The sequence below is a fragment of the Cololabis saira genome, chromosome 21 (genome assembly GCF_033807715.1).
Source record: "Cololabis saira isolate AMF1-May2022 chromosome 21, fColSai1.1, whole genome shotgun sequence".
In the NCBI taxonomy this organism is placed as follows: Eukaryota; Metazoa; Chordata; class Actinopteri; order Beloniformes; family Belonidae; genus Cololabis; species Cololabis saira.
In genome coordinates this window covers 34800085-34826330 of record NC_084607.1, presented here as the reverse complement: position 1 = coordinate 34826330, position 26246 = coordinate 34800085, and the positions used below count along the sequence as shown (strand labels likewise).

At 39.8% G+C, this 26246-nt stretch overlaps 2 protein-coding genes across 2 annotated transcripts in view; both read left to right on the top strand.

Annotated features, from left to right (window-relative positions):
* trpm4a (transient receptor potential cation channel, subfamily M, member 4a) overlaps positions 1–1208 on the top strand; it is a 66038-nt gene extending 64830 nt beyond the window's left edge. The window contains exon 28 of the mRNA XM_061712867.1: positions 70–1208. Within this exon, the coding sequence (XP_061568851.1) occupies positions 70–95 (26 nt within the window). The 3' untranslated portion in view covers positions 96–1208. The remainder of the gene's footprint in view (positions 1–69) is intronic.
* Positions 1209–10035: 8827 nt separating this feature from the next.
* On the top strand, positions 10036–24412 carry LOC133422807 (clumping factor A). The gene is made up of 6 exons (XM_061712909.1): positions 10036–11023; positions 18330–18391; positions 18516–18584; positions 22903–22954; positions 23962–23998; positions 24078–24412. Exons 1-6 carry the CDS (start codon positions 10483–10485, stop codon positions 24112–24114), a joined length of 798 nt encoding a protein of 265 aa, XP_061568893.1. The 5' UTR covers positions 10036–10482; the 3' UTR covers positions 24115–24412.
* The last annotated feature ends 1834 nt before the right edge of the window (positions 24413–26246 follow it).

Sequence of the window (26246 nt, the reverse complement as noted above, 5' to 3'; positions counted from 1 at the left end):
CGGCTGCAGCATCTCAAATCACTCTCTATTTTGGAGATCATAATGATCTTTTTTTTTCTTTTCTTCCAGATCTTTCTCCCCTGTCTCCAACCTGATTCAAGTCCAGGATCAACCTGGAAAAAGCACAAACAGAACATGTTTTCTGTTATTTCAGGGCACTGAGATCCTGCAACCCCACCTGGACCCAGAACATCATCTAACCCGGGTCTGCACCTGTAAATGTGATCAATAACAAGCCAGGGTTCTGGACTGAACACAACGTGTCTTGATATATTGAGATAATGAGTTAAAACTGCACACAAACACACTTCACTCAGGGCGACCGAGCAACAAAGCACTTTGTCTGCTGTTCTGACATTTCATTTGTTTTACTTTTATGTCAAATATGAAAAGAATTATATTTTTATCTCTGTTTCAGTAAGGCCAGCATCTACTTCTTTCCCTTTTAGTGCTTTTTTTTAAGCCTTTTTTTATTGTTAACCTCCACCAGAGGAAGTTGAGCATCAGACAGAAGTGTAACCCGTCAATGTTGCTCGACGAGCCGCGGTAACTTCTCTGCTGTAATAAAATAAAATGATGTTGCCGTCTCCAGCGTGCAGGCTGCATCCTTTAGGGCTTCACTAATCAATGTCTGTGCACAGCTGAAGTAACAGATGCTTTACTGGGAATCTGCTTGGAGCCACTCTCTCCCAGTTTGGGGGTCACCGCCTGCGTCTATAGCGGTGCGGCTATTTCAGGTTTGAGGGTGTGGACAGACTGATGGAAATGGATCTACAACCTGCAACCTCCTACTTGACCCCAGATGACGACTACACCTTTAATCACCTCAAGCTGCTTCAGTGGTTAAGGTGCTGATTTCCACACGCAGCAGAGCTGAAACAAACGGCGAGCCACACGTCAGCGACATTAGTACACCCGCCGTTTAATTGGTATGAAAGCAAGCTCATTGGAAATGACATTCTATCTCCTGCAGGGCAACAGAAATTACTCAGGACTCAGGACGTTTGCATGTATCATTCATTTATTTAAGAAACATTCAAATCAAATGTTTAAAAAAAAACATGTGGACAATCCTAAGTACCCCCTATGAGTGACCCTGTTTTTTGATAGAAAGAAATTATTAGCTCTTTTTTTTTGTATTATCTAAACAGTCCACAGACGGCCGGTGCTTGGAGTAGCTTTTCAGGGACTCCTTTTAAAGATTAATAAATGTCATGAATGTTTTAAACTTGTCAATAATCTTTCTCCCTGTAGAAAATTGAACTCCACATTGTTTAGAAATGGTTTTTTAACATTTTTCCAGATCCATGTGTGCCAACAAATTATTTTTCTACATCCATTGCTTACAGGACTGTCTCAGAAAATTAGAATATTGTGATAAAGTTCTTTATTTTCTGTAATGCAATTACAAAAACAAAAATGTCATACATTCTGGATTCATTACAAATCAACTGAAATATTGCAAGCCTTTTATTATTTTAATATTGCTGATCATGGCTTACAGCTTAAGAAAACTCAAATATCCTATCTCAAAAAATTACAATATTCTGGGAATCTTAATCTTAAACTAAACCATAATCAGCAATATTAAAAAATAAATAAAGGCTTGCAATATTTCAGTTGATTTGTAATTAATCCAGAATGTATGACATTTTTGTTTTTTTTATTACATTACAGAAAATAAAGAACTTTATCACAATATTCTAATTTCCTGAGACAGTCCTGTATGTCTTTACCTACTGGTATTGTGTTAACACACACCTGAATGCTGCAGACTAACAAACTGCCACAAACCTGCTTGTGTGAAGGTCTGCACGTCTGCGGATGATCGGGTCATTAAGGGCTGATGATTTTTGTACACTCTTATTCATTAAAGGATCTAAGATGGTACGATACAAATCTGCAGCAAATAACATCACAGTAATTGAAAAATAAAATAATCAAGACTTGGAAGGACCTGGTTGAAGTCCTGACTCAGACCCATTTCAAATTGAGAAAACTTTGCACATAAAGTAAATTACAAAATATATTCATCTGAGTGCAAGAGGTCAATCTTTTAGTCAGAAATGTTTATTCAGCTCTTCTCAATTTTAAGCAGAAGAAAAAACTCCAGAGCGAGAGACTGGCAGCCTGCAGGCCGGACAGAGACACAGTTCAGGAGACAGTCGGTTTGTTTCAGACTCTCATGCAGACGTGGAGAGTCCGTGAAAGCACAAGTCCATTCACAGAAGCTGCGGCGAGGTTCTGGACTTCAGCGTGCTAGAACCGCCAGGTTCTGAATGGGTTCAGCAGTGAGAGCTGCTGTACACACTGCAAAAACTCAAAATCTTAACAAGAATATTTCTCTTATTTCTAGTTAAAATGTCTCATTTTTAGTCAAAAAAATCTTATTACACTTAAAACAAGACTCATCACTGAAAAAAAAACAACAATTTTTCACCTGTTTCAAGTAGATTTTCACTTGAAATAAGTAGAAAAATCTGCCAGTAGAACAAGATTTTTTTGCTTGTAATGAGAAGATAAATCTTGTCCCACTGGCAGATTTTTCTACTTATTTCAAGTGAAAATTTACTTGAAACAGGTAAAAATTGTCAAATAACAAGTCAATTTTTTTGGTGATGACTCTTGTTTTAAGTGTAATGAGATTTTTTGACTAAAAATGAGACATTTTAACTAGAAATAAGACAAATATTCCTGGTAAGACTTTGAGTTTTTGCAGTGCAGGACCTGCAGCTGGAAAAGACCACCAACGTTTCCCCTCCTGCACTCGGGGAGACTGGTTTTTGCTTGTGGCCATGTTGTCGTGCACGTTCAGTTCAAACCATCATTTGTGTTCATTAATTAACGCTTTGAATTAATCCCACACACACACACACACACACACACACACACACACACACACATCCGAGTCCACACACACATGTGTATTAGGAAAAGCACACACACACACACCCCAGTGGCCTTGGGTAACTGTATCTTGGAAAGTGATTTCCCACTTTAGACGGCCCTTACATGGAAGCAGCTTGGGATGAATTTGGCAACTGCAATCAACTCCGAGAGGAAAATGAATCCTGCAGGAGAGTTTCAGATGTGCGTGATGAATGGGCCGACCGAGTGCACTTGCTTTCGTCCCTTTACCTAACAACCCCCTTTCCAACATCTCTTCTATTTTTCCTGTTTTCTTCTCACCCAGATCATTGACTTTTGTCTGCAGGGATTGTAGCACCCTATAATGTAATCATTTCCTATAATGTAATAATTTCCTGAAAATGTAATAAAATTTGCACTTAACTCAATCGAAAATGTAATAAAATCCAATAATATAATAATTTCACCAATAATGTAATAAAATATCCTGACTGATATTGTAATAACATTGTTACCAATAATCTAATACCTTATTACATTATTGGGAATTTATTACATGGTACTCAAAGTCTGCAATTTAACCCAATAGTCATTCTGGTGTTTCAAATCCAGCGTATTTAACATTCTTAGATTCTTAAAACACAAAATGTAGAACTCTGCACTGAAAATGAACATATATTATTCCAGAAAACATTACATTATCTGTCAAGTATTACATTATCAGTTTTGAAGAAAAAAAAGACCCACCTATAAATGTAATAAATTCCCAATAATATAATAAGGTATTAGATTATCTGTAAAAATGTTATTACAATATCAGTCAGGATATTTTATTACATTATTGGTGAAGTTATTACATTATTGGGTTTTATTACATTTTCGATGGAGTTAAGTGCAAATTTTATTACATTTTCAGGAAATGATTACATTATAGGGTGCTACATGGATCTCCATCGTTTCTTGCTCTAAGCATCCAGTTTAAGACAGGAAACAGGGTTTGCAGATGCTCGTGAGTCGTGAGGCCAAACTGATGAAAAGTGACACGTTTTCTCTCCAACAGCCTTCAGACAGAAGAGGTTGTCAACTAAACAAGTCTCATGGGTCAATGTGTGCAGGCTCATGGTCCAAACTGAGAGAAGAAATGTCGTTGGCATGTCTGAGCTCTTCTCCACTTTCAACCACTTTGCAGTCTTCCTCTCGATCTGATCTCCTCTCTCATTTTGTCCTTTGCTCGCTCCAACTCAGCTGTTTCTAATTGCTGCTGGTGTGTCACCGTCAGAAACTCCAGCGCAAACGTGTTCTGGGCCCTGTACTGTTGAAGCTCAGATCCAGCGCTAAATAAAGCCGTAAATCATGACTGATGCATGCGATGCCATAATTGCACCATACATATTCATGTATTCAAATCCTGTCTTTTTATCATGAATCATTCAACATGGACGGCCTTCTGCAAACAAGGATAGGACCAAATCGGCGGCCTATTTACACGCGTAACTTTGGAAACAAAAATGTAAAATCAATAACTGCAGCCACTTTTTTTTTCTTTATTTCTTTTTTTTTTAAAGCTAGTTTTTTTTATTATTATATTTATTCATTTCTGCGTGCAAATGATTTAAGAGGCAATTATTTGTCTTCTTTTACAAGTTTGCAAGTTAAAGGGCCAGTGGAAGATGTCGCAGGTATCGCAACAATGCAGAAAAGTATAGATAATAATTAGATAATACCCAGATAATATTTATTAATTTGAGTTTGGTCGAGCAGCCGCTTCGGATGTCCTGTCGCCATGAGGAGGTGAGAATTAAGTGAGGGTGGGGGATACGGCCCCGGCCCAGCAGTCGGAGCCAGGGAGGCTCACATTACACTGACTCTGACAGTGTGTGGTTTTAAATAGAGCAGTTTTCAACTCCTCCCTGAACAAATCCCTCTATTTTGGGGATAGCATGCAGGGGGAGGGAAAGATAAGTAGCTGGGCGACGGATCAGTGTCTATGCTTGGCCCACAAGACTGGTAACATATATGCTTTGGCTCATTCAGCACAATTAACATCCTGCATGCATGCAAACCTCAGTCAATACGTTTAGAAATGCATAAAAAATGCCCAGCTTATTGGGATAAATGATGAGCTACGTTTCCCAGGTTTATATGTCGAAATGTGCGTTAACTCTTATGACCTAATACACAACAAAATTACGATTTAGCTATTTGTAGCACTAAAATGTTTGTCCTGAGGGCAGCAAAAGGTCCTGGTGTCGTTAAAGCCAGATAGATTCATCCCTTGGGCCCATGGATGTGGAGATGGCAGGAATCCCATCAGATCATAGAGTGCGTCAGGCCTGGGGCTCGAGGAATCAGGCTGCATTTGAACTTTTGTGCAAATCACTCTCGGATTCTCTTTCTTCCTCCTTTTTATCTATTTATTTACTTTTCCTTTGTTTTTTTTGCTTTGGGGGTTTTTTTTTCAGTTTTTTATCTCCCCTTTTTCTCCATCTTTTTTTAAATTTATACTGTGTAGCTTTAATACTTAAATATTACTTAAAATAATTTTCATTTATTTGTCATTATTTTCATGAATTGTGAATTGTCTAATGTTCTGTTCTTGAATCAAAAAAAAAACATCCTAGGAGGTAGACTGTATATCTTTTCTTTATTCCTGTTCTACTGTGCCTTACCCCCCTAATAAAAATATTAAAACAAAATCACGCTCGGATGTTCAGGAACAACAGCGAAGCTGACTGTAGGGTGATGGGCAGTGTTGTGCTAGTTACTGAAAAATAGTAACTAGTTACCGTTACTTCATTAAAAAGTAACTCAGTTAGTAACTCAGTTACTTAGACCAAAAAGTAATGAGTTACTATGAAAAGTAACTTTTAAAAAAAATGTTAAATGCTCCCATTAATGCCCCTCTAACCTTCATTTCAGCATGGTACAGTATGGAGAATAATACAAACTGTTGATCAACTTGACAGTTTCAATTCATTTGCATTCACATCACTGAAATCTGCTAAGCATTATGGTCTGTACGAACAAATCTGACACAAAACACAAAGCTATTTTTAAATGGCAATTTATTTACAGTAAGTCAGCCAACAAACGCAGGATTTTCTAAAACATCATAGCCTAACAAAAGCCTTTTTTTCTTTATAAATGACCTCTGAAATAAATAACACAAAACTGTTAACAAGCTGAATATAGGCTATTATTCAGAATAAAAGTGCGAAAGTACTGGACTACATGTCGGTGGTCGACATGTAGTCCAATACATGTCTTCTTTAGCTCATTTTCCATCTTTGTATTTCGAAAAGGTTTTCCGTCCCATTTGCCGCCTGGGCATGCTATCATGCTAATTAGCATGCTATCATGCTATCTAGCTGCCTGAAAGCGGGTGACTCCACTGTAGAAATAGGCAGCATGTTTTCTACCACACACCGTGCAATTGTTTTGTCCAGTTGGACCTGCTTACAGACGTCCCTCGGTTAAACTCCACAGAAATGTTTTTGTCATTGTGCTGCTCGACAAAACTGAAATAATAACAATATCTCCACGTTGCGAAACTCTCCTTGTTCTCTTGGTTCGCCATGAGCGGTCATGTTTCTGAATGCACACACACTCGCCCATTACGTTTCCTCCGGTCTCCGCGTGTGTGTGCGTTACTGAATTTAAAAATTAATGCGTTAGAGTATTAGTTACCGCCAAAACTAACGGCGTTACTGTAACACCTGACTAAATAACGCGTTAGTCCCAACACTGTTGATGGGTAATGAGGGCTGCATGTTGTAAACAGTAACGTCAGAGTTGGTCTAGGAACCAACCCGTGAAGAGTTTTGGTTGTTTTGTGTTTTGCGCCGTTCACATTCAAACACATCTGTGCAACGCTACATGGTTGTAAAGGACACATGACGACACATTAGGACAGCCAAGAAGCCAGGATTTATCTTTACAACATCGACAGGATGTGGTTTTTCATTGTCTCTATTGTCAAGATGTGGTCTTTATGGCAGCACATGTTGACAGCGTGGTTTAGCGACACTGCTGCACAATTGCAACCCCACACATTTTGCACATATTTGCATACAAAAGTGATTAAAATGGCCAAATCAACCGTTAACTTTGGATGCTTCCTGCAAAGACTTTCCAGGAAAAATCCTCAAAGAATGGACAGAACATTCACAGCTAGAGTTTACAGTTTAGTTTTAGAAGCACTTTAGGAGTTTACCCAAAACCAAGAGATCATGTGAGAAATAAGGAGTAAGCTGCACGGTTTACAGACCTTTTTCTTCATGCCACCGTCTCCCCTTTTCACGGAAGCGTAGAACTGCCACCATCTTTAAGAGAAAATTAAAGCCATATAACGTTATAATGTGAAATGTTAATGTTCTCACAATATATTTTTTTATATTTGTATAATATGTTATCACTTTATTACAATATATCTTTCATATTTGAATAATATATCCTTACGTTATGACAATTTACATATTTACCACGTTACACCAAAAAAGAATACATTCTTACAATATTATATTTACATTGTAAGAACGTGAAAAGGTTGTCGTTATGACTTGATAAACATATATACTGTAATAACCTGATATCATATTGTTCAGAAATGAAAAACAGTATTGTAATTATGTGATAACATATTGAACAAACTTGAAAAAGATATTGTTTATACAATATATTTTCACGTTTCATCGTGATGGTGTACGCTTCTGTACCTTTCTGCTTAAATACATATATAACAGATTAATGTTGTCAAATAAAATGTGTCTTTTAGTAACTAGGCAAGGCACCTTTATTTTTACAGCACATGCATGTACAAGAAAATTCAAAGTGCTTTACATAAAACAATAATAAGTGCATGGAAAAGCAAGAATGGAGAAGCAGAACAAAAACATAAAGATAGATGGACAAGTTAAAAAAGAAGAGGAAATACAAGAAATCAAAATTACAGTGCATTGTGGGAGATTACTGAAATACAGCAGTAAATAAAAATGCATTCTGGTAGTTTTTTCCACAGGTGAGAAGCATAAAAGCTGAAAGCTGCCTTACCGTTTTGGATTTAACTCTGAGTGCAGAAAGTAGGCGTGGCCCTGACGAACCGAGGGTTCTGATTGGTTCATCATGGACCAGATCAGAGATGTGTTTTGGTTCGAGTTCTGGGACAGACAGGAAGCTGGTTTAAAGATCTAAGACCTGGAGGCATTTGGTGCATCCACTCATTCATTTGATCAATGCATTTGATCAGCGTTTGAACTGGATTATAGTCTCCTGGTGAGATGGTTGTATAGATTTGTGTGTCATCTGCATAGTTATGGTAACATTTTCTTTAACTTTTTTCATAATTTGAGCGAATGGGAACAACAGAACTGATCCTGAAGAACTCCACATGTTATTTTTTGTTAGCTCTGATTTGTAGTTACCTAAAGACACAAAATAGTCCCTGTTTTTTAAATAGGACCACAAAGTCAGCAGGAGAGACCACGTCTCTCCAGTGTTAGCGTCGCTCCATTGGCTACCTGTAAAATTCAGAATCCAATTTAAAATGTTATTACTTGCATATAAAGCCCAAAACGGCTTTGCTCTGCATTATTTGCAGGACCTGATAGTGCCTTATGTTCCTGGCAGAGCTCTCCGTTCTCGGAGTGCAGGTTTACTCGTAGTTCCTAGAGTATCCAAATGTAGATTTGGAGGGCGGGCGTTCTGCTATCAGGAACCGTTACTATGGAACCAACTTCCAATCTGGGGTAAGGAGGCTGACACCACCTCCACCTTTAAACCTAAACTTAAAACCTTTCTGTTTAGTAAAGCCTAATGTAATAATTGCCCGGGGGTTTATGTTCAAGTTCTGGGTCTCTGGAAAGCATCTAGAGACAACATCTGTTGTATTGGACGCTATATAAATAAAATTGAATTGAATTGAATTGAAGTCCCACGCAGTTTTTCAAATGGTCAAGCAAGTAAGCAACCCAGTAAGACCAAGCAAACCTCTCCTCATGCGTCATCTGTTCTGAGACCCTCTAAATTCTTTACCTACAGCCTCAAACCGCAGCCCAAGACTCATTCGTGTAGGAGCCAAGGAGGAATGACGTAATAAACACGTGACGTCTGTACTTCGTGTTCTTGTGTCCTCATGAAACGTCATCAGTCGCAGCCAAAGTTCTGTTCCAAGCAACAGTCTACATCTAGACCAGTTTGGTCAAAATCCCCGTATTGTTCCGATGCCCATCTTTTCAAGGATGCATTCAGAAGAGACTTTTGTAAACCTGAGACCTGATTATCCCAGGATGCATTTGGCATCAAGCAGAAGTAATGAAGAAGGAGAAAAGAGTTAAAAAAATTACGTCTAACTTTCTACTTATGCAACGGAATGTACATTTCATATTTGTTTTTATACAAAATACAAAAATATAGCTAATTTACCTTCAATCTTGCAGTCAAACTATGAAGATAGAGCTGTATGAAAAGTTTTTTTTGGGGGGGGGGGTTACACAACAGCTCAAATAGAAGAGCACAAAACCCTTAAAAAAACACGTCATATGAAGTAACAGCTTTGTCAGGGGCATGCATGGTTTCTTCTGAATCATATTGAAGCTCAGTCTTTATTCTATGTTCAATAAAAACTGTGGAGGCTTTTGAACATGTGTTATCCTGCTGGCTGATCTGTGATGTCATCAAGTACAATGATGTTTTACCTCCAGAAAGACCAAACTGTTGATGTCCCAAAATGGAGCACTCTTAACCAATCAGTGGAAATGGAGGTAAAAGAAAACAAATATATTCATCCATCCACACTTCCTTCACCTGAATAAGGTGATTATAATAGTACTTTTCAATTATAATATCTATTATCATACCAAATTTTTGTCTTTACGGTATAACGCAACATTTCCTTTATGCTGCTGGGCCTGACGGGAACTAACCATGCTCTCCCTCATATTCTGCTTATCTTTGCCTGCCCTGCAGCACGGCTCCTTAAAGTAAAACTTTAACATTTGATGACAAAGGGAAAGTGACTTTCCTTAACATGCTCCTTATACCCCCTCCAACTATGCCCCTTTTCTCCTGGTAACCTAACTTATGGATAGTGCACGCCTTCCCACCAGCATTTGCCCCTGTCAGTCAGCCCAATTGCCCCCCTCCTTCTCAGCTTACCCCATAGGTCGGTGCCACTCTTTTTCCGTCGCTCTCACATTAGTCCTGTCTGTGCTTTCAGCATTGACTGGTTACTACCAACTCGCCTCTCAGCTTGTTACCACAGCCTTCCCTGATCGTAAAAAGTGCTGCTCTGGACTATTAGACGCCCCGTCTTGAAGTGGCCCGAGACTCAAGGCCACGGGACAAGCAGCTTCTCTGAGGATAATTCTTTCAAGGACTTGGGGAGCAAGTATCTAGATCTCATCTTGGAATATCTCCTGCAACACAGGACTTGACTATCGGATGCTGGCCGTTCCCTCGTAGTGGTCTGTCTGAGCACCTCGTTCCTCTGAGTGGGTTCCGCATTGTTGAGGTGTGCGAGTGCATTGGGGGTATAGCAGCTGAGAGCTGCCGTTCTGGACTCCTGCAGTGATTCCAGGTGATTTTCCCTGATCAGTTGGCTGAGTTTAGGCTGCAAACATGGCGTCGTTGAGAAGTTTGATCCTGGCAGTGCTGCTGGCTCTGCTGTGCTCCTTCCACACCCCGCTGGCGCCCGCCGCCAAGGCCCAGGACCTGCCCTTCCGCCACGAGGACGGCCTGATGGCCGATCACCACCATGACCATGACGATGATGATGACGACGACGACGATGATGATGATAGTGATGAAGATGATGACCATGACGATGATGATGACGACGATGATGATGATGATAGTGATGAAGATGATGATGATGATGATGACGACGACGACGACGACGATGATGATGACGACGATGATGATGATGATAGTGATGAAGATGATGACGATGACGACGATGATGATGATGACGATGATGATGACGATGATGATGATGACGATGACGACGATGATGATGATAGTGATGAAGATGATGACCATGACGATGATGATGACGACGATGATGATGATGATAGTGATGAAGATGATGATGATGACGACGACGATGATGACGATGATGATGATGACGACGATGATGACGACGACGATGATGATCACGAAGGTCAGTCACTTTAGATGCTCTTGCTCACATCCCATAATCGGCCCTACGTGCTTATGCATCTGCAGCACATCAGCCATCACTGACCTTTGAGTTTCCATGACCATCCACAGTTTTTTGGCTCTTTATTCGGCTCCTCACACTCTTCAGGAGTTCAAGGGTCAGTCATGGCTGATCAGATAGATGGCAGGGCAGTGTGCCAAAGGGGAGGAGCTAATCCTACTGTTAGCCACCCCCCCTTTCATTAGCATTCCTACAACCTTGTCATCTCTTTATCGATGTCTCAGAGCCCATTGGTAGTCACAGTCCCTCCTCCACTCCTTTCAGCTGTCTGTTTCCCTGTCTGTCTCTGACACTCTGCTCTTCTCCCTGCTTAACTAGAGTTATGAGCACTCTGGGGAAATTGAACTGGCCCATCTGAAGTCCAACTGTCCGAAGTCCTTCGTACAGTGCACTAAATATGAACTTGGGGACTGCAGAAGCATTGATTTGAGAGAGAGAAAGAACCAAAAACCAATCTCACGCAAGCCAAGCCTGACTTGGAATTCAGTCACTGGGGTCACACTAGTCTGAGATCTTTTGATTTGTGTTTCGTTTGAAAATACAGTTCCTCCACTAGGATCTGCCTTTCTTATTTGTTCTGGATCAGACTGACATGAATTTGTGTCTTCATGTGAACCCGCAGAGAAAGAAAGAGAGACAGTGATATTGGGAGTGAATTGGGGGATGGGAGGGAGGTGGAGAAACAGACAGAGGGAGTCTAGAGCGTGAGGGGAGGTGCAGGAGGGCCACCGCCGAAATTCACTCATTTGAAAAGCTTTAATTACCATCAGATTTGAGGTTTCTCTCTTTCTCCATATCTCTCGATCTCTTTCTTTCTCTGTGGGGCATTTCTGCCCCTGACTGCTGAGGGGGCGTGTAACGTACTGAAGTGATTTTTCAGCTGTGGTGTGTGTACTTGTAAGACTGCTCAACACCCAACACGCTAGCTCTTAACCATGTATCTATAAACGCTGTATTATCATACCTCATTTCATTTTCTAAAAGGCTGATGTTCTTAAATATTAGATTATAATGGCTGTTAATGACATTTCTGTAACTTTAATTCATAAGGAACATTTTTTCTGAACTATTTGCTTGAACCCCTTGCCATTCAGTGTTTATTTGACACTGATTTAAATTATTACATATATTTAGCTTCTTTGTTAAACTCAGTTTTATCTTATTTGTTATGAAATGTTACCTCAGTGGATTTGCTGATGATTTTTCAACGCTTCAGGGAAAGAGTGTTTGGGAAAAGAGAGAAATGTCTCTTTTTTTTTTTTAATCAACCTGTCAAGAGATGAGATGGTTGTCTGCTTTTTCTCTTGTCTGACAAAACTGGGATTTGTGAACAATCGTGTGGAAACTATGACTGTCCATGTATCTTTAACCTTACTTTCATTCATTAAATAAATCAAATGATCACAAACTGCTTAAATGCAAATCTGTTACGGCCGGCAGAGGCGTTGAGTTAGGACTGCATGCAGAGCATGAGCTGAGCCATGTGCACATGTGCTTGGTCATGTGACCTGTGTGAGGACCCGGGCTGCAGACGCCGGACGCCTGGACCAGTGAGTATCCGTTTTATTCAAGAGTCTTGATTAATGCAATGTAAATGTTAGCCTTTAAAAACAGCCATATATAGAAAGAATTTATATAAAGAACTAAGTCGACTTGTGAAAATACCAGTGAAACTATTGAAACTCGTTTATTTTCTCTAAAATAAGAAGCTTACATCTTATTTTGTCAGTTATTTGTTGTTTTGGTAAAGTATATTGGCGATGATGAGACGGTGAAGATATTATCATTAATTGAATTAAGTAATTGAATGCACTAACGTAAAACTTCTCAAATTATGAGGTAAATGTGTATTTACCCCTTTAACGCTACTTTTCCTGTTACTTTACCAATATATATATATATATATATATATATATATATAGATAGATAGATAGATAGGGGCCGTTTTTGAAAAAAAAAAAAGATTTTTTTTTTTTTTCGTTTTTTTTTTCCTTTTTTCCCTTATAAATATAAACAGTCACGTTCCATTACAGACCTAAATGTGTACTAGTCTGTGCATATCAATAAATATATGTGCAATGATGCGCGTGTCTGTTGTTCAATACAACTGATCAGACCAAGCGCAGACACAAGCTGCTCTGATCCAGACGGGTGGAGTTGGAACAAACTGTCAATGTCGAGAGAACGAGACAGATTCAGGAAATTTCCATCAGGGGATGAAAAAAGAAAAAAAACTAAAGAAAATGGAAGAGTTTAATGCCTCTCTGAAAGGCTCGTTTGATAAATTTGTTAGAAAAATCACCAATCCGACCGGGTCTCAAGCAGCCGTGGGGCCCCGCGTCGAGGCAAGCCAAATGATGAGGCAGGGGAAGGTATCCAGTATTTTGCTAATTGGAGAGTTAAAATTGCGCATATAGACACCCGATCCGACCCGAAAAACCCCCAAAAAATGTTGGGTTTTTGGGTTTTTCGAAAAACCCAAAAATTTCGAGGGCCCCCCCCGGCCATTTCACACAGGGCCTCGCAAATCTCCCAGACGGCTCTGCATACATGGACATAATACACAGGTATATAAAAGAAAAGAAGGCAGAGAGAACAAACGTTAAATTACATAATCACAGTTTATTTTCTTGCCCTAGAGCATATTTGTTTGCTTTCATTACCACGAACGCAGGTTTCCTGCAACAACCTACTGTAGGTAAAAAAACGCACAAAGATCCTCTGATTTCCTTCAGGTCAGGGCTTTGGTCAGGGCTTTGGTCAGGGCTTTGGTCAGGGCTTTGGTCAGGGCTTTGGTCAGGGCTCTCTCCGCCCCAAAGTTCCAGTCAAGATCATTTCAATAAACACTATTAGAGCCACAAAATGAAAAAAAAAAAACAACAAGCAGACCGTATGGTGCACACACATATAAGCGCTCCAGATTCCAGTCTGTATCCCATAGCAGATTTATTTGGGATTGTCACCATAAATCCCAGTGGTTTGAGTCTTTCTGAGTTTCCATTTTCTGTCCGTATGTGCATGGGTTTCTCAAGGCCCTAAAGTTTCCTCCCATAAGCCAAAAAAACATGCATGTCAAGCTAATCAGTGATGAGTGTGTGTGGTTGTTAGTGTGTGTGTGAGCTGGAGATCTGTCCAGAATCTGGGACAGAGTCCGGCAGCCTCCCAGACTATGAAGCAGGTGTAGCTTGTGTATAGGAATATATCTCCACCTACGTATATAGAAACAGTCATCAGCTACACCTGGCATACACATACACTACCAGTCAAAAGTTTCAATGCCCTTTCCCAATAAAATGAATGGGAAAGTGTGTTGAAACCCTGGACTGGCCGTGTGCACGATGGTGCTCCGGCTGGAACGAAGGCGACTCAGAGCACAGCAGTGGTTCACCGGATTCACCGGATTCACCGGAGACCTCGGACCCAGTGACAAACAAATGGCTATAAACAAAACCAGACACTATACTCTGACTATAGAGAGAACAAAAAACACTCCAAGAGGAGGGAAAAATAACTAAAGAAACAAAACGCTCCATATGGAGGAAAAAACCTGCCTATATAAAATAATTTGGCTACAAACACTAATCACTCTTAAAGAGGAAAAAAACAAGAACTATGAATCTAAGCTAGGATATAAGTTAAATAAAAAAATATACACTGCAAAAACTCAAAATATTACCAGGAATATTTGTCTTATTTCTAGTTAAAATGTCTCATTTTAGTCAAAAAATCTCATTACACTTAAAACAAGAGTCATTACCAGAAAAATAACTTGTTATTTGACAATTTTCACCTGTTTCAAGTAAATTTTCACTTGAAATAAGTAGAAAAAAATCTGCCAGTGGGACAAGATTTATCTTCTCATTACAAACAAAAAAATCTTGATGAAAGATCTAAAGCGTCTAGAGACAACTCTGTTGTATTAGACGCTATATAAATAAAATTGAATTGAATTGAATTGAATTGAACATTGTTGTTTTTTTCCAGTGATGAGTCTTGTTTTAAGTGTAATGAGATTTTTTTTTACTAAAACTGAGACATTTTAACTAGAAATAAGACAAATATTCTTGTTAAGATTTTTGAGTTTTTGCAGTGTATCATTCTTTAACAAGGAATAAACAGAGGGCTATGAATCTAAGCTATGATAAGAATTAACAAAAAAAAAAAAAAATGTTTTAATGAAAAAAATCAGTCTTTGACAAGGAAATAAAGGGCTATGAGTCTAAGCTATGGTAGAAAATTTACAAACCAAAAAAATCACTTGTCACAAGGAACAAACGGCTTACTATGGCGCTTACTATGGCGCTTACTATAGCGATTACTATGGCGCTTACTATAGCGATTACTATGGCGCTTACTATAGCGATTACTATGGCGCTTACTATAGCGATTACTATGGCGCTTACTATGGCGATTACTACGGCTGTGGACATGGACCAAGGCTCTGGTGCAGGACAAGGACGAAGACACTCTGGCACAAGACAAGGGGAACACAGACTATTTAAACTCATGGAGGGAAATAGGAGACAGGTGGAAACACTTAGGACCATAGACATATATAAAGGCTAGATGACTCACGGCGGAGTCTCCAGCGTTGTTCACCCGCGGCCATCTTGCCACAGGAGACTCTCTGGTGCGCATGCGTGCGCTATAGTTGCTGTTGGAGGGTGAGTGGTCTGTACAGACAAAAATACTCATAACTTGCTGAAATCTTGACGGATTTACAAACGGATTGGTTCATCATAAACGTCATTAACGTGGGTATGATTCGGGATGCTTGGACATGTTGAAATTGTATCTCTTCGTTGCGAAAAACGACCTAATTATGCAGCATATACAATAGTTGTGTATCACCACTAACTAACGTTGCCTGCCCAAGTTATCAAGGGTGACCACCAGTACTCAAGTTGTAAAAAATAAAATCAGGGGGGATGGTGGATTTTATCATATGGGGACAGATAATTTGTGCTGATTACAAATAATATAATAAATTACAAATAATAGCACTGACCAAAACAGCTGCAGAAATACTGCAGGAATGACATAGCAGCAGTTAAATGCAGCCTTCTGTAAGCTTTAAATATCCACTGGGCTTACATCAAATACATCAAAACACAACAATAAAAAACACTTTTCTGAACTTATCAATATGACTCTGTCCTTCACAGGATAAGTACAATGGATCACTGCAAAAACTCACAATCTTAACAAGAATATTTGTCTTATTTCTAGTTAAAATGTCTCATTTTAGTAAAAAAATCTCATTACACTTAATAGATAGAGGTGTATATATATATATATATATATATATATATATATATATATATATATATATATACATATGTAATGTCATGACGTATGATGGTGTATGATATTATATCCAATAAATACATCATAATGTAATAATATATTAATATGTTATGTCATATGAATACATGTTATATGGTAATAATATGTATATATATATATATATATATATATATATATATATATATATATATATATATATATATATATATATATACATATATGTTATATGGTAATAATATATATATGTTATAATGTAATTATAAATATTACTAAGAATACTATAGAAATATTGATTAAAATTTATGAAAACCATGTCATGGCTATCTGTTTCTGGTTATTTTCATATAAAAGTACGTTTTTCAATGTTTATAATTATTCACAAGTATGCAGTGTCATAACTACATCTCTGACGTTCATGACAAACCAAACTGTTTGAAAATCTGTTGAGAATTGAGCAAGTTAAGGTTGTTTAAGCAGTACATGCTCCATTGAACACAATGTTATTCTGAGCGAGCTCTCCTGTGGCAAGATGGCCGCCGTGTAACGACGTCGCTCTCCATTGGCAGCAGCGCGGACGAGTCATCTAGCCTTTATATATGTCTATGCTTAGGACAACCAGACTGAGCCACATGAGGAAGGGCAAGAGACCTGAAACGAGAGGAGAATTACTTTTCAAAATAAAACAGGAAATGACAGGACAAAACCAACCCAAGACAAGACAACCTCACCCCGGTGTGACAGGGTGCATTTATGCTTTCATGATAGAAGTGCTGTGGTGTCTATGAGAAACACATTGCAGAGCCCGGCTAACGTTAATACGCTACTAGGTGCGTGTAAGATGATTTATTCTTAACTGGGTTACGTGTTGCCCAGCAGTCCAACCTCTACCCATCAGCCCAAAGCCAGAGTCAGCTGCAAACTCTTGGAAAGTGACCTTCAACCGGGGGGTTGTTGGTTTAACCCCCAGCCCTGCTAATGTTTTGAAGCTTTCTTAGTCCAGCGCTGGCATAGCCCCCCAGCAGGTTTGTAGAGACAAAGTACCACATACTGGATCCAGTGAATGCATGTGTGTGAATGGGTCGCAGACATAGGATGGATGTTGTGACAGAATCGTAGTAATAAATGTCATCATACGTCCAAAGAAGAGTGGTTTGATGACCGTCACACATCCTACGACTCTGTCTGTATTAATGTGACCCAGTACAATTACTTGAGAACTTTTAACTTTTTTCACAGTTTATCTGTTTACCCTCAGCGCATGTTAATGACACATTCCTGCATCCACCCTCATCGGGCTGTAGCCTACAACTCAAGAACATCGTACCATTTCCACATACCGTTCTTGACGTCGTGTCCGGGACTTAGCTCATCCAAATCTAAATCATCTGAGACAACTGCAAGCGTTGGGCAGTGTAGAGGCTTTGTAGAAGGTTGAGATGGTGGTGTAGAAGCTCAGAACAATCAAAGTTCCTCCTCTGGGCCCATCATGCACAGTAAACACAGCCACAAGTACTAAACCTTAGCATCCTAAACCTTTCCCTGTTTAAACCTACTTTAAGTTCTGAATACTAATCCCCATCAGGTCTATTTGACTTCATCCCTTTCAAAGAAATCAACCATCCATCGTCAGTCCTCCAGACAATCTAACCAGTTACCCTCCACGTTTCTGGGCTGTGTGAGAAAAGCGGAGTCCCGGACAGGACCCCAAAAACTCCAGCAATGTGGCTAATTCCAGCGCTGTACTGCTGGGACTCACCATGTCCTCCTTTTTTTTATTTTGTCTCATTGGCCCACTTCATTTAATAATAGCTGTAGCTAATAGCAACTAACACTTCATGCTGACGTGATCTGAATGCTGCAATTAACATTTTGCTGCACGTTTAGATCAGTATTTATGTGTTTTAGTTTGGAGTCAAACATTTACTTCTGTTTTATGAAGATCACCATGATGAAGCTGCTTACCACCAAGGCTCTCTGTGCGCTTTCTGTGAATTCTGTGAGGTACGTCTAAAACCTGATTTGTGAAATTAAATATTGTCAAAGCGTTGGAAAGTTTACTTCCTTAAAAAATCATGTAAGAAAGGCAAAATAATGTCAGCATCATGATGTGTGTGTTTTGTTGCAGCACTGCGACAGCTGCGACAAGTGTCCTTGTGAGGAGGGAGACAAGTCCAAACACTGCGACGACTGCAAGGTGAGGAAACGCCCGTCAGCTGTGCTAAGTCCGCGCTGCCCTCAAACGTCACAGCCAAGGAGGATCTGAATGTTTACTGTGGTGACAACAGCTGTTCCTCTGAGTCTCCAGCCTTTTCACTTCAGACTGAAATATTTGCACAATTGTCAGGTGGATTGCCTGAAAATTCGAGGAAAACAACGCTGTAGACGTCCCTTCGGGCTGAACTTTAATAACTCTTGTGTTGTTCAGACCTTTTATGTAACACTGTCAGCAGGCCAAAATATCTTATAAATACGTTTGAATGAATTGGAAATGTTGCGAGTAGCTCGTTTCAGTCAGCCCCAGCTCCTCAACATGTCTGCTCCCACTGGCACTCGGCCTTTTAAATTCAGGTGCTAGAGATGACCTGCATCCACTGACGGAATAAAGACAACTGCACTAACTAAGTTAATAGATAATGATGTCACCGTCTCTGAAGAGTCTTTTGTAGCTGTTTTGGGGACGTCTACACCAAGGAGGGTTGGCAGAAGGAGACTCCGCCCAACCCGGCTGTCCCAAACGGTCAATGGGCCCGATTTACTAAGATCCTAAATAAAGAGTACTAAATTGCGTCTGCACTGAAAAAGTTTGCGCGTGCTGTTTGCGTGTGGTTTGCGGGTGATCAACTAAGATTGCGTGCGCAATTGATAACAGGTGCAAACAGCAGTATTTAAATGAGGTGTTGCGCGTCTTAAGGTTTGCGAGCGCAGATCTGCGCCATGGAGAGTCTGGATGGAATGCACAGTCACAAGTCACAAGTCACAAGTCACAAGCGCAAAATGAAATTTGACGAGTTGGAGTTAGAGATATTAGTGGAAGAGCCAAATAAACACATTCATGAACTACAGCAAAGAAATTTAAACATTACCAAAAGAAACGCAATATCGGAGAAAACCTGCGATAATAAATGCAGTTGGTAACACAAAAAACGGAAAAACGTCTGGTTTTTCATATTTCAATTTTAGGCACAGATCAAAAATACGAAATAGAAAAACGGGCCACAGGACTGAATTTGATTTTAATATTGAATTGGTCGGGTTTGCGTGACCCGGCGGTGCTCGGCATGATCTGAGGAGAAAAAGACAATCAGACACAGAGCTGGAGAGCGCTTTGATTCAATCTATTTATGAGTTAAGTTTTTATTCAGATGTCCACAGTATATTGCAAATATTATATATTATATAGCAAACACTGACAGTAAATGTGTGACAGACGGGACCATCATATGGCCGTCGATTTAACGCAGAAGCATAATTCAGGCGAAGCTGCAGTCTCTGTGCTGATCCTGACACAGCGGGTCGGAGCGGATTTGGTCATGATGTTTAACCAGTGTTTCGTGATTAATAAGCACGGGTTTTAATTAAATGTAATTTACGAAGGATGATTTCACGTTCAATAAGATAAGTAATCAATAAAATACAAAGTTTTGGCACAAAGGCTTGGCCTGCTTGTGGGCGAGTGGAGGGGGGCACATTAAAAGAAGGTGGCAAGATATAAGGCGGAGAACTAAAGAAAAAGTGGCCTTTAATAAAACTTGTGCAACCATTTTTAAAATAGCATGCAGCAGAATAAAGACTCTCTCTCTGCGTATTCTTTGATTTTGGATGTCGCCTCCTTGCCACAATAACAGCAGCAGCAGATTAGCACCTTCCTTTCAAACGTATTAAATACAGACGCAATCACAATACGCGCAACTACTTCCAGGCTTGGTAAATCTCATTGCGCGTGGTAAATGGACATATTTGCATCTTCCCCTCCCAGTATTTAGGATTTCTGCCGGGTACGCCCCATATTGATTATTCATCAGGGCAAAAGTACTAACTGAATTGCGTGTGCAATTTTGCGCATTTCAGAGACGCAGTCGTCTTTGCACGCTGTTAGTAGATCAGCTCGCACATTGGTTTGCGGGTGCTGTCAAGTTTGCACAGGTTTTTACGCACGCAAACCTTTAGTAAATCGGGCCCAATGTGTAAGGTTTTGTCTTAAGGTTTGAACTGAATGGTCTTGAAGTAACAGCTGAGGGGCTGAGGGGTGGTCATTGAAACGTCTCCTAACACATGAAAAGGCAATCAGGAGAGGCAAGCTGGTGAGATAAGATAAGATAAGATAAGATAAGATAAGATAAGATAAGATAAGATAAGATAAGATAAGATACGTTTTTTTGTAGTCTTTTATCACAAAGACAATAACCTTGAACCCTTTTAAACCGCAAAAGAGCCCCCTCCCCATGTACGGGCCAGATGTAAAAGGTATAAGAAGTTATACAAGGAAGAGGAGCGTCACTCCAACCAATCTTATTTGTTAAGCACTTTTGAAACAACCACAGCAGACCAAAGTGCTGTACAGAAGAATAAATAAAAATATCATTGATAAAAGACAAAACAGCTCAAAAAGACATAAAATGTTGAATAAAATAAGTTAATAGATATAAAACATGGGTGAAACCAACATCCAAACAATCAAAGCAATAAAATGGGATAAAAGTCTCAAATAAAGAATAAAAGCATCAAATAAAGTAAAGTCCAGCTTAGCTAGAGGTCCGGACTGCTGTTGCTATCAATAAACTGTATAAAACAATGGCTGGGTCACATGACTCATTGGTTTCAGAAAAATGGTTTTTAAATCCATTTTCCTTGTTACGGGGTGTAGTCATGTTGCTCAGGAAGCTGACAGGCACATGACAACTGCGTCATCAATCAGTGTTAGCTTTGGGTGCCAGATCCTTCAATGGATCCCCACCGAAATATCGCCAAAGGTACCGGCGGACATTTAAAGCAGATTATACCGCCTGACGTGTTCTCCATAGTGAAATGAGTTTAGCCGACGCTGGATTAATACGAACGGCTGGTTGCTTCGCTAAGCGCGGCAGCATGACGGCAGCATGCTGATTACGGATGAGGAAGTGATAGCGGCTAGCCATTGGCTTAGCCCACTGTCAATACATCATATTAGAAATAAAAGTAATGCTTTATGTAAACTCTCCTGGCGTGGTTGTCATGGGTGGGAAATCAAACGATTGAGACAAATTTCTTTGATCCTGGCTGTAATAACGTTTATTTCTGCTCTAAAGTTGAATATTTGAACCTGGAGGTCAGTGGAGTGTGAGCCACTTCTGAAGCCTCCAGCGGCCAGTCGAGGAACTGCAACCACTCTTAAGGCTGAAATATGGTTCTGTGTTAAACCTACGTAGAGCCTACGCCGTAGGGTACGCGGCTACGCGGGAGTCTCTCCGTAGCCTACGCCGTAGCCTGACGTGCACCTCCCAAAAAATGGAACCACGCGTCGAGGTGACGCAGACCCAACGCAGACCCAACGCAGACCGAGAGGGCTGTGATTGGTTTGCTTGGTAGCAACGCATTTCCAGTTCCGGTTCGTGAAGCAGTAGTGAACTTTCAGCACTCTTTTCTTCCTGTGTGTGTGATTTTTTTTTTTGGGTTGTTTTGGTTTTTAGCACAATAGTTGTCCTTATCTCTTTGATTCACTGTGACCGGAAAAGCCGGAATCTAAACAAAGTATCAACTAGCGCTCTGGGGGGGTACTGCACCGCGGAGAAATGGAGTGACGGAGAAGTCCGACGGTGTCACGGCATTCTGGGTTGAGAACCTTAGAACCTTAAATCAGGCTTTAGTTCCAGAGGAGTTGGTTGGCGCTTTGTGCAGCGCAGCATCTAGTCCAGTCAGTTCTGGTTTGCAGTGTGCAGGATACTAATCACCTGAGCCTGAGCTCGTTCTGACACTGAAATGACAACTTTGACCACAGTTCCACGATAAACTCGGACTGTTACATTTCAGACAGTAGGCTATTGTGTTCAATCGCAGCGCATGCAGCCGTGTCACACACGTTAATACACCAGGGTACTGTTACGTGAAAAATGAGCACAGACTGCTTGTTGTCCTTGCTATTCTTTAAATTCTTTAAATCCCATTCCACATATTTGAATTCCTGGAGAGGAACTTTCGATGCTCGCCACTATTACTGTCAGTTTCTTTGGGCCGAGTTTGAGTGGGATTGATGGGTTCACGGCACACGCAAATGAACTGGACCCGCTGGAAAAACAAACATCCGTCTACAGTATTTGAACATACTCTGAACATAATTTATCCATGACACGAAATTCCAGTGTGGGGAGGCACAGAATCATGAAGTGGGAGGAAAAACTGTCTAATCTTCACAACCTAGATGCAGGATGGATTAACATATATGTGGAGGTGTCTGATCGGCTCATTTGTGTTTTTTTCTACATCTCTTACGACCTTGATGAAAGGCACACATTCACTTTTGTCTTTTTTGTTCACAGATGTGCACGTTCTGCCATGTGTGTCCTCTTTGTGAAACTATTTGCAAGCCTGGTAAGTAAACGTAGAGCTGCCCACGGCGGAAAAACGCGCCTCGACAGCATCGAGGGAAGTCATCTTAACTCTATTAAAATAAATCTGCTTCAAACGGAAGGCAATATAGAAACATAGAAATGTTTGTGAACCTGACTGGAGAATCTCCTCTCCCGGACCAAACTCGTCAATATAATCATCATCTTGCAATGCTGCGACTGAAAAAAGCAGGATTCAATCAACGTCCAAAAACCCTCTTCATCAAGGCAACTGGACTGCAGGATTGTTTATTCCACTGTCCGGTTGCCTTGAAGAAGAGGGTTTTTGGACGCTAACATGACCCGAAGTCCTGAGAACCTTCACAGACAGAATCAAACTTTGATTTGACTCAGTACTAGAGTTGAGGGGGGATGAGGGGGGGATGGCATCCCTCCTGAAATAAAAACGGTCCAAATCACCCCCCTGTAAAACTGCCATTCCTCCTTTCCATCCCTTATGTCATTTCATCAATGAATGTGGTTTTACTGCTATTTCAACATTTAGAGTCATCACCAGAAAAATAACTTATTCGACAATTTTCACCTGTTTCAAGTAAATTTTAACTTGAAATAAGTAGAAAAATCTGCCAGTGAGACAAGATTTATCTTCTTATTAAGCAAAAAAATCTTGTTCCACTGGCAGATTTTTCTACTTATTATAAGTGAAAATCTACTTGAAACAGGTGAAAATTGTTGTTTTTTCCAGTGACGAGTCTTGTTTTAAGTGTAATGTTATGTGTTTTTTTTTAATAAAATGAGACATTTTTACTAGAAATAAGACAAATATTCTTGTTAAGATTTTGAGTTTTTGCAGTGATCCATTTTACTTATCCTGTGAAGGACAGAGTCATATTGATAAGTTCAGAAAAGTGTTTTTTATTGTTGTGTTTTGATGTATTTGATGTAAGCCCAGTGGATATTAGGTGATGGGTTCTCCTCTGGTGACTGAGGTGTCACTCACTCGGCTTCCTCTCTTTCATGTGTCTGCAGGAGGATTCGTTGATGAGGTAACCGGATCAATCTACAAGTAAGTGTTCCTTCTCTCCTCTGTGTTCTGCTGAAGGCTTGTGAACTTTGGCCTGAGTGTTCCATCTCTCCATCTGCAGGACTGTGGCCGACGTGTTCGACGACGAGGCCAACTGAAGAAAAGCAAATGTCGCCACCATGTGGCCGTCTCGCATATTTCACCTTCTGAGTTGTCCTTTTTCTTTGTCGTTTTCCTTGAGAAGCTTTCACATTTGCTCAACAATGGCTGAATAGAAATTGTTAAGATAAACTTTAATATATTTGTGTACACGTGTTACGTTTAAAGGAAAATATAATGAAAGTTATCTACCGGATCGTGTTAAATAAAAAAAAAAAGGAAGGGGCATTTTCAGTCATCTGTGTCCTTGGTTTCAAATGCTCAAAAACTTGAATAAAACATTTTATTTAAGATAAATACTCTCTGCAGGTTGGATCCAGTATAGTTCACATACAGTCAGATGGACCGTCCAATCACATGACCTGGTTTCTAAGTCACAAGTAGAAAACCCAATCCTAACAGGTGTTTAACTCAAGTGTGACTTTGTGACTTCACATGGACCTTTTTCATTTAATAAAGAAAGACTTCAGACTTCAGAAATGACCATTTCTACAGGTTCCCCTCAAGGTTGTGTTTTATCCCCAATGTTATTTATTCTGTACACAAACTCTGCACAAGCACTTTTTCCAACAGGCACTTTATTAAATACGCGGATGATACTGCATTAGTGAGCCTTCTGCATGATGGAGAGGAGGAGCATGGGCCAGTTCTTCACCATTTTCTTAAATGGTGTGAGAGGGCAAACCTTGTCCTCAACACCTTAAAGACAAAGGAAATGACCATCGATTTCAGGAAGCAAAATTCATTTCAGCCCACTTTTATCAACGGAGAGGTGATCCAGTCTGTGACCGAATACAAGTACCTTGGGTTTGATCACAAACTTAAATGGGACAATTGGTCTGACTGCCTGTGCACTAAGGCCCAACAAAGACTACTTTTTGAAGAAACTGTTGTCTTTTAATGTTAATGGCAAAATGGTCCACATGTTATGCTTTTTATTGAAACTTTCTGCATCATCTGCTGGTTTGGGAATGCCTCTGAGGCACAACAGAGGTCTGTTAGGAGGACAGTAACAACAACCACCCTACCCAGCCTCCAAAGCAGATACAGAGACCGGGTAACAAATAAGGAAAAGGCCTTGTTCACTAAAAACAGGTCAAACAAGTCCTTTATACCCCAAGCCATTAAACTTTTAAATATTTCTAGGAAATAGCACCCCAGCTGGCTGGGCAATACCATGTACATGTGGAAGCACCGTGTCTGTTACTGTTCTGTGTCCCTGTTTTTATGCTATGCTTGTCAAATTGCCATGTGTGTCTTTTGCTGCAAACAAATCTCCCCACGGGGACAGTAAACATATATCTATCTATATATTAAATTAGATGCAACAAAAATGAAATAAAACAAAAAATAAAGCAAAACTCCAAACACTCATAAAGTGTCAAAACCCGAGGAGAAGGGAAGCATTTGAATAAATCATTTAAAAGCCTGCACAGAAGAAGCCGGTCTAACATGCAACAGCAAATAATTCATTGTTTTGGAGCCAGCAAAGATGTACAAACGATTTGAAGGCGAACAGCGGAGAAACCAAGAACCTAAGTATGAAGGAAACCACAGTAATCCAGCCGAGCTGTGACACGGGAGAAACGGGAGAAAAAATACCCAAGAGTCAGATATGATGTGATAAATAAATGTGATCTTTACTAAAACCTCACAGCCAGTCTACGGAGCAGTCCCACCTCTGACACACGGACGCAGCAAGTGCCCCTCTAGTGGGATGAACGGTATTACAGGATGTGCCACATCGTCCCCGCTCATTAGCACTGTATTATCAGTGCCTGTAGCACCCTGTAATGTAATAACTTCACTAATAATGTAATAAAATATCCTGACTGATATTGTAATAACATTTTTACCAATAATGTAATACCTTATTACATTATTGGGAATTTATTACATGGAACTCAAAGTCTGCAATTTAACCCAATAGTCATTCTGGTGTTTCAAATCCAGTGTATATAACATTCTTAGATACTTAAAACACAAAATGTAGAACTCTGGACTGAAAATGAACATATATATTACATTATTTGTCAAGTATTACATTATCAGTTTTGGAAGAAAAAAAAAAGACCCACCTGAAAAGGTAATAAATTCCCAATAATGTAATAAGGTATTACATTATTGGTAA

Coding starts and splice junctions, on each gene's coding strand:
- LOC133422807 (XM_061712909.1), top strand. CDS start 10,483: ATGGCGTCGTTGAGAAGTTTGATCCTGGCAGTGCTGCTGGCTCTGCTG. Junction 22,955..23,961: donor TGAAACTATTTGCAAGCCTG/GTAAGTAAACGT, acceptor ATGTGTCTGCAG/GAGGATTCGTTGATGAGGTA. Junction 23,999..24,077: donor GTAACCGGATCAATCTACAA/GTAAGTGTTCCT, acceptor CTCCATCTGCAG/GACTGTGGCCGACGTGTTCG.